The following is a 9,530-nucleotide window of genomic DNA, read 5'->3' on the forward strand; positions in this document are numbered from 1 at the left end:
TTGGCAATAAACACAACCACTTCTGATCATTATGGATTACTTCGTCATTTTACATCATAAAGGTCAATAAGTAGAGATCGCAGGTTGTGTGTTTTCACACCATGCTTTTGGGAATGCAGAAACAAAGGCTTACAACTCACAAATGTACGAGTTGTATTTGACAGTTCCTAATTTTTTGTCCCTAACAAGTTTATTTAGAGGGGCATAAGATTCCTCTATTTCAAGCTGAAACTTTGGGCTTCATTACATATTAAAATAGAATTGATTGACAATCACTTTTTTAAAAAAAATATAATAAATAGGACATTGTTGGAGAACCTAACCCTGCTAAGTCTCACTAGTTTCTCCCTGGCATGTCAGCTGTGTTCCTCCATGAGGCTTCATGATGTTATGTAACTTCACAGAACAGCTGGACGTCCACTGAGAGTAAATTACACACAGGTGATGTTCAGATCACACTTTTCATGTAATCATTTGTCAAAGAAAAACCTTTCAGAACCACAAATAGTTTTCTTTCATCATCACAATTCTACACTACGTTGTGTCTTTTCAAAAATAGAAGTGAATGTACTCTTCTTGTTCATGTTGAAGATAACATTAACAAAAGAAAAACACCCACAGGGTCACATTCAGAAGTTTTAATGTGGTCTTATTTTTGGAGCTGCTCTTGTTTTCTCACCCACAGAAGGAATTTCTGCAAAACACATTTCAGCTCTTCTCTTTGATAAATGAGTTCCAGGTGAGGAAACTGGATAAATAAAGTGATTCCTGTCAGCAGCCTTCTGCTGCTACTTCTGAAACGCAGACACCAGTTCTTACTCAAGAGCCTCAAAAAGCCAATAACAGCATATATAATACATTGTAAAAATAAAATGAAATAGAATTCTGATGCTGCAGCATGTCATATTAAACCAGTGTAAATGAGTTGGCTGTGGTTGGAATACCAGCCTTTATCCTTCAAATCAGATCCTCCAGGAAGCTTCAGTCTGTGGTTCCACTCACACTGTAATGATGCCAAAAGCTGTTTCAACATAACTGACAGATTTTTAACTTTATTTTTGTTCCTTTTGCATTGCTTAATATTACAACCACAAAATTTAATGCATTTTTTGGGGTGGAATTTTATATGAAAGGGTAATATAGTAGTACACAGGGTTTTGAATATTTGCATAAATATAAAACTTGAAAACTATTATCCATAGATTTCAAGTTGGATTAAATTCAACCATTTGCAATAAAATCAAATGGAACTGAATGCCTGTAGAAGTTAGTACAGAAACAATGAACAGTTTTTAATTTAACTGTATATTGACAACATTAGCAGCATTTGCAAATCAAAAACTATTTTTGTTACTAAATTATGAAATAAATATAAGCTCAACAACGAAGATATTTTTTTGGTTTTAATCTGTTATTCAATCATCAGATTGGTGCAAAGTGATGTTACTCAGTTCTCAAGTGTTTCAGAAACCCCTGATCATTCATATTAAAAAACAAAACCTTTTAGAAATATGGGCTGTGAACGCCAGCATTAACATTAGTGTCTGTGCTGCTAATGTTTAGCATTGAGATGATATTTTAGGCTTGAATAGCTTTACTGATAGCCTAACTCCTTTTAGCACAACTTGAGGACAACAGTAGTTTTTTCCAGCGTTCCGTTGCATTTTTTTAAAGCAAATATTAACCCTCAGTGGACCAAGAGAAACGTCTTCATTACCCATCGCTTGTCCGTCAGATTATCGGGTGCACCAGAAACGGTTGAATATACTGTAAATGTTCCTTTTAAAATTTGTGTAATTATTTAACTAAATTAATGTGTTAAAGTCCCAGCCCTAATTTTTTTATAAACAAAAATGCAAATTTATTTTACTGTGAGGTCTTCTGTTTCACCTGCTCTGCAATAAATACAATTTCCAATATTTAGATGAACATAAGCAGAAAGGAACAAATTACTGTAGGTCTAAAAAAAAACAATTTATGGTTTTTGCTTTAATGTAAAAATGTGTGCAATTGCCTAACATTTTAGGATGAATGTTTTCTGTTTTGTTAGTCTGTTTCCACCAACAAAAATGAAAATGGCCTTAAAAATAACAAACAAAAAAAGTGAATCAGTGGAACAAATGTTATTGTCTTTTACTACACAATTTGAAAATGAAAGAAAAAACATTTGTTCTTTCTAACATTTGATCATTGAAGATCTCATCCTAAAAGTTGCTAAAAAATTCTCCCAAGAAACCCCAAACGTGTCGTTGTAAAATTGTTCAGGTTAACCTCAGTGAGAGCTTTGGAGTTGCTCCGTCATAAAAGAAATTTCTAAACTTTCCTGATACTTGTCCACACAGCGAGAGTCCAACTGAGTCCAGCAGCAGCACAAAGGAAATGTGTTTCCTGCTGGAGAAGACGGACGATGCGTCTGTCATTTCATGGCTCCCCTGCTGACAGATTTAAATCAGACTTTATTGCCAATCTTTCTTCTCATGCTCTGCCCTGAAACATGAACACATCTTGTGTAGGGAGCTGGACTGCTTCTCTGTGACCTTCAAACCTTTTCATGTTTGTGAGTGAGAAAGGAACTTGGGAAACACACTAGATTGTGTTCCATTAAATGATCTCACTGGTGTAGTCAGCCATCCTTCCTTCACTTTGCTTTCAGTCAGATTCAGAGTCAGTATTTTCCTTCTTTAAAACATCCTGTATTCATTTTAGATAATCAAACTAAGTATCAGACAAAGGTAACCTGACTAAATGCAAAAAGCTGTTTTCTCAGCAGTCTCTTAAATTCTTCCAGAAAACATTTGATTGAGCCACAATGGAGGGTTTTTGAGCATTAAAGACATGCTTAAGCTAGCACTACACCATTTCAGTTGGAAGTAATTTGAACTTTGACTAGCTCTCTCCAAACCCTTGAGTCTTTTTTTTAATAAGGATAAACTTGCTGATGAGCTTCCTGTTGTGGTCTTGTTGTGTAATCCACATGTGCTTTATCTTAAGGTCACAAACAGATCGTTGAATGTTCTCCTTCAGGATTTTCTGCTAAAGAGCAGCAGGTTGTGAAGCAGCAAAGCAATGAAAAACACAAAGTTAACATGTTTTAAGGCTATGATACTATTTACATACAGAGCCTGTTTTATGGGATGCACATATTTTGAAAGGTTTGGAGATCATGGAGGTGCTATTTGCCAAATGTAAGACAGGCGTCTGTTGGGTTTTGTTGAGGCCTCCAGAGCTTTACATGTTCTGGAGTTAGTTTGTTTTTTGGTTTATGACTGTTTTAACAATTAATTGACTTATGATTAATTGTTGATGAATGGTTTCTTAAATTCAAATTAGATCATCTCTAACAAAAAGTATTAAATGTTAATTAGAATTAAAAGTTTATTGATCTTTGAGAATGTGCTCTTGCATTATTATGCCATTATCATTGTATTACTTGAAAATGGTCTCAAACAATATTATAGTTTATCGCAGTAACTTCTGGGACAAGTTATTGTCAAACAAGATGTATTAGTGACAGGCTTACTCCTTACATTTCACATTATCAGAACTCATTCAGCTAAGCTGCATGGTAAAGCAACTTCTCAACCAAAAACTACTGATGTGCTACGAAGGTAAGGAGGTGCTAAAAAAATCAATAAAGTTTTATGCTTTTTGTGTTTTATTGTACTATTAAAGTTCCTGTTTTGTTATATTTTAATAATATGTCTAAGTTTAATGTGAGAAAACAATAATTTCCATGTTTTTTGTCAGTATTTAATACGGTTGACATTAAATGATGTTAAAATTGTTTAATTTCAGCATATAATGAAAACTTTAGCCTGTTATGTTATGGAAAAACGGTCGACCCTGCCTGCTAGAATACTACCTGTGGTATATTGCAATGTTATCTTTGACATAAAAATATATTGGATAATCTGAAACATTTGAGTGTGACAAAAAAAAAGGAAATCTGAAAGCTTATTTTCCCAACAGTGTAAATTGTGGGGTTTTTTTCTTTTAGGTGTTTTTTAGTTAATTTTTTTTTACATTTCAGCTCAAAACAAACCCCATAACATCATCAGTTTACTGCATATTTATTAGATAGCAAAAATATAAAGTCATTTGAACTCATAAAACCACACACAAATAATCAAGTGCAAGCAATAAAGGAATAATAATGTACATAAAATTTGTTTTTCCACACCACATCTGCTGTGAATCTCAAAGAAAAGATACTGAAGTCGTACAGTAAATATCGGGATCTCCACGAGTGACAGTAGAGAATATGCAAATATTCAAAAGCAGCAATGCCTAAAAATCAGTCACAGTTAACATGTTATTGTCTAGAAACATGAAAAATGACACAAGTCAAGCTTTCCATTGGCTACACCCTCTGATAGGAACACCATCCCTGCTTTTAAGGTGATCTTAGTGCAGCAGTGATGCATTAAAGTGTCTTGTCCCTGTAAGGCGACAGACACTGATGTAAGCTAACAGACGGCTTTATTGTTGTGTAATGAGGCAGAATCGTTTCATAAACTTATTCTATTCTGATTTTTACAGAGAAATGGCAAGAATCAGTGTTTAAACAGGCAACGTTGTACACTTTTAGCGAGATATAGCAGGCTCATGTGTTGCGTCTTTATCTGCCTATTAATGCTGTGTGTGATGACAACTTAGCTTTTCTTTTATGCTATATCTCCTTAGAAGCATTCCCTTATTTTCACTATCTTATTCACAGCTACTGCGCTCTGCCATTGGATGATATTTCAGGTCACATTGAAGCAGAATTAGAGAAAATTCCCCAAGTGTGTGCTGAGGCGTACCGGCGGGTCGCCACTAGGTCCTCTTCAGGCAGAGCGGATTCATCCTCCAGCAGTGACAGATGGTGTTGAAGAGCCGGCAGCGGCAGGAGGCGCACGGGTCGCAGCAAGGCAAGTGCGAGGAGCAGTTCTCCATCAGGCGGCCGCAGCGCCGCGCCGGGGTCAGGATGTGGGACTTGTGTCTCTGAAACGGAAGTGACAACATGGCACGTTGGAATAGAGACAGGACCTCAGATCTGTGCAAAAATAATAGACCAGGGAGAAAGTCTGGTGGTTGACTCAGCTGTATGTTGGGACGGGTGTGTGAAGGGTAAGCATGTCGCAATAAGAAATTAATCAATCACGTCATCAGTTAAAATGAGCTCAATAATCTCCATTTTGATTATTAATGTTTTTGAAGGGCAGTTTTGTTTACAGAGATAATCCTTGTAGTTATGTTTCCAGTTGTAAGAGGTTTTTCTTTTTTGGCTGTGTTTTATTTTGGAACTGTCTTCCAGTTCAAGGGTGAAGTGTTCTTCGGAAAAATTAAAGTTTATTGATGTTCTAGAGGGCGAACTGGCATTATTACACCATTCTCAATATTATCACCTTCATAAAATTGATCACTTTTGAAAAAAATCTTTTTTTGGCAATAGTGATTATTTTGTAACGTTTTTGAAAAGAGAAAATATAACTTATGCCATTATTTTAGAAATGTGACGATATATTATAATATTATCAACTATCGTAATAATTAGGGGGATGATTTATCGTCCAACATAATTTTTTACCGTGACAGGATTAGTGGAAGGATTTACAGGGAAAAAGGTAATTGATAGGGGTTGATCAATAAGGGAACTTTATTTCTTGTTCAGTGAGAGAAAGCAAAACTATCGTTAGCTTACAAGAAGGCATACAGTATTGACTGTACTATGTTAACAATAGATACTCTCAGCATACTATATGCCCCAAGAAAATTGCTTCAATAAAAAAAGATTAAAAACTTACAATGTGAGTCTGCTCTGCTGGAGAAATCTTATGCCTCGCAAATAGTCGTCTTGTTTTAGTTTGTCCCCACACTAGGAAGAGAGATAACAGATGAAAAATAGTTCATTGACAAGAAACATTTTTTCTTTACTTTTAAACATTATTTCAATGGTAGAAAAAAAAACACTAGAATGGAGTTCCTGTGGATCTGTTGCAGGTGGTTGTCTTTAGAGATGCACTGATCCAATAATAACATCTGTATCGGTCTCCATATTGGAAAAAAAACATCTATATCTGGTGCATTTTCTGAACCATTTGAAAGAAGGTTTGATGTAGTTTATTTTTGCATGTTTGACCATAGTAGTCAGCCTATTATTTTTGTCAGTTTCCTTATTATTTATTGTACTTTGGCTGTTCTACTCCTAATTTCACTGTTTTTACATGTTTGACCAGGTTTGTGAAACTATTGGTGTTTTTAATACTGATACAGAGTTATCACATAAATTTGTAATTCAGCACATTTATCTTCAAAAAACAGAAATGCTTTAAGTCAGTTTGGCACCGAGATATGGGTATTGGTATTGAAAGTGAAAAAAGTGGATCGGTGTATTCCTAGTTGTCTTCCAGTCAAATGTGCATGTAAGACCTCCATGGTTAGAATAAGCAGTTAAAAGGCTTCCTGGCATCTAACTGTGGGCGAGGTCATCCAGCTTTAAAATTAAATCACTTATAATCAGGATATTAATAAGGAGTGTAACGGTACACATATTCAGACCCTAAACATCAAGTACCGCTCTGTCGCTTCCGTAAGCACATGTACCAAACGAATAAAGAATTATGTCATACCAGAACATGCAGAGTGTTTATGTGCAGGAAAAGGTGTGCAATGCAACTTTGTGTAGCACATTCAAAAGTGACTCCAAAGCATAACAGATGAATTATCACTTAGCTAAGCTAGCTGGGAATATTAGTGTCTCATGGAGTTATGGTGGAGAAAAAAAGGTTGACCAAAAAAATCGCTTGTTTTATTTATTTATTTGTTTTTAAATCATCAATAAAACTACATTCAATAGCTCACTCTACTCTGAACTTAATAATTCCCTAAAACAGCTAAAACTGAATGTAAAAAATCAGATACTGGAGAGACTTTAGCTGACATCTAATCAGCCCAAACTCCGTACATCCAGAGGAATCTACGTTGACGAGAAGAGATTTTCCCGACAGCGATGCTGTAATAATATGGTTTTATTGTTTTATAGTTAATCCAGCTTTTACTGCTTTATTCACACAAAAAAATCCAACCAGATCTCAAGTCAGTTCTAAACTTTCCACTTTTATAAGTCTAAGAACATAAATAAAATTCTTTTAATTTCAGAAACTGAAAAATGTATTTTGTCCTTTTTTTAATGTCTGGATAGCAGTAAACAAAGTACTCTAACATACATTGTTCTTGATTTAACCGTGCCAAAACTCAACTTTAAAACCAGGACACTGTCATGATCCCGGGAACTTTGGGCTTTGGTTTTCCAAAGTCTATCTGCTCATTTATATTGTAGTTTATTTATGTCCAGTAGTTTTTACCCTATTCTGAATATTTCCCAGTGTTCTTTGTTGTTAGGATAGTGTTACCTTTCTAAAAGGTTTATCCCTTTGTGCTCAGTTTCCTAGTTTATTCTTCTGTTTTGTTTGTCATTTCCACCTCAGCCTCAGTAGAAACTCTTTGGTTCTTGATATCCTTTGCTGGAGAATGTCAGGAGGTGTGGTTTTTTGGTGGAGAGGATTGGACGCTGAGACCCAGGTAAGATGAAGACGAAGGTGATTTAATGATGAAATTGCTCATAAACAGTCCAGGAACAGGCGGCACGGCAGACAGACAAGCACACAGCTAATTGCCGGTAGCACTGAAAACGAAGACTGAAGAACTGGAGCCGACGCCGACACAGGACTTAACCAGTAATACTGGGATGACGGACAGACAGACGCAGACAGCATACGCTTGACAATAGACAAGAGACAGACAACAGGTGGACATAAATACACATGAGGTAATCAAGGGAACGAGACACACCTGGGAACAATCAACGGGGAAGACGCAGAGACAGACTCACAGGACAGAAACTGAACACAGAAAACCCTAAAAATAAATACACAGAAACACGATCATGACAGAGAAGGGTTTTCTTTTATGGCTTCATAATTATAGACCTCCACTTCACCTCCAGTTCTCCCTACATTCGTGTCCGACTTGAAACCAACCATGACAGATGCATACCGAACTGTAATTTTTAAAAAATATTTTTTTATTTACTGTTACGCCCGTGATATTAGCCTTTCATAACAGAAGGAGAATAATGACAGAGAACAAAAACATCCCCCCAGCCCAAGTTGTACCTAATCATTGGGAAGAACAGGGTTTCATTTAAACTGGCCAATCACCAACTAGCAGGGCATCGAGGGGTCAGAGAATTGCCAGATAATTGGTGGTTAAAAGCAACAGAGAACTTGGCATGTTACATCTGCTTTGAGCGATGGAATTTATAGTTAAAGTAGATGAACATTTATCTCCAAGACAGCCAAAAAACAGTCACCATTAATGAGTTGAAGATGTGAAAATCGGTGCAAGTGGAGTCCTCTAGGGAGAACAACTACTCCGTCATTAGGCAGGACTTCTTTACCCCCTCTGTTGAAGAATATGCTCCTTTGATCTCCAGAGGAAAATACGTTAGCAGATGTTTTGGTTATTATCTCCTAAAGAGAGTTGTCAAGGCTTAATTTAATTATACTTTGAGCATGAAAGGTTGGACCGGTATCCACAGACTAATGGTGTAGTATCGTTTAAATATGAGCAGACACACTGTGCTGCTTAGGCGCAAATCAATGTAGTCACCCTCACAATGTTTTGATCATAACTGAAGGGACCTTCAACATCGAAAGTATTTAAATTCCTTGAGCTTTCTCACATTGTCATGTTAGGACTGCAAAAATCAGAATATCCAGTTGGGATTTTATTGGGCAGGCAAACACAAAGCAGTGCATAATAATGAAATGGAAGGAAATATGTGGATTTCAGAATTCATTAGCATGTGAAACTGTGCAGCGTGTTGTGCATTGACATTCAACTATCTTAACTCTGATACCCTTAACTTCCTTCCAAAGTCACTGAATTAGTAAATAGGCTTCACCTGCATGAAATTCAGTCTCAGTGAGTCTGCGTGGTATTGGTCTAGAATGTAGAACATTAATAACACAGTGAGAGCTGTGATCAGATAAAGTTATGAAAAAGCTTTGTTAATAGCATCGCGTGCGTGGGTGAAGTGGATGATTTAACACCCACACTTTTCAGACTGAGTTAATATCTTTGTTAGTCGAGGCTAAATTTGGACAAAACAAAAGTTCAAAACAAAATTCAGTTTTTAAGGAACATTTCTGGGACGATGACTGAAGCAAATGCTTAGAGTGCTGTATTTAGTGCTGAATAAGTTATTATTCACAATTTTATTTACTGACAGTGTAAGTTTAGCAGTTTGCTATGAAAAACATTATTCTGTTTTACTCACTTTTATAGCAAAAAAAACAACAATACCTTCTTAAACATTCATAAATGTCTTATTTTTATTAGGACAAAAATTAGACCATAAATTATCTGTATTATGTACAGAGTGAATAAATAGAAAAAAATAAACAGAATTTTTTTTTATCTAAGTGGTTGAAATTATCAAGTTTTAAATAGTTAGTTTTGCTCCAAAACAAAAAATTTTATTTATT

General features: G+C 35.7%; 1 protein-coding gene across 1 annotated transcript in view; it reads right to left on the reverse strand.

Moving 5' to 3' along the window:
• Positions 1–4,003: 4,003 nt before the first annotated feature.
• The window catches only part of LOC103139958 (agouti-signaling protein-like), a 7,619-nt gene continuing 2,092 nt past the window's right edge, over positions 4,004–9,530 (reverse strand). Inside the window, exons 3-4 of the mRNA XM_007554844.2 lie at positions 5,787–5,857; positions 4,004–4,983 (exon numbers count right to left, since the gene is read on the reverse strand). Coding sequence (XP_007554906.1) covers positions 4,816–4,983; positions 5,787–5,857 — 239 coding nt within the window. The 3' untranslated portion in view covers positions 4,004–4,815. The remainder of the gene's footprint in view (positions 4,984–5,786; positions 5,858–9,530) is intronic.

This window comes from Poecilia formosa, unplaced genomic scaffold (assembly GCF_000485575.1).
Source record: "Poecilia formosa unplaced genomic scaffold, Poecilia_formosa-5.1.2 Scaffold67, whole genome shotgun sequence".
Classification (NCBI taxonomy): domain Eukaryota; kingdom Metazoa; phylum Chordata; class Actinopteri; order Cyprinodontiformes; family Poeciliidae; genus Poecilia; species Poecilia formosa.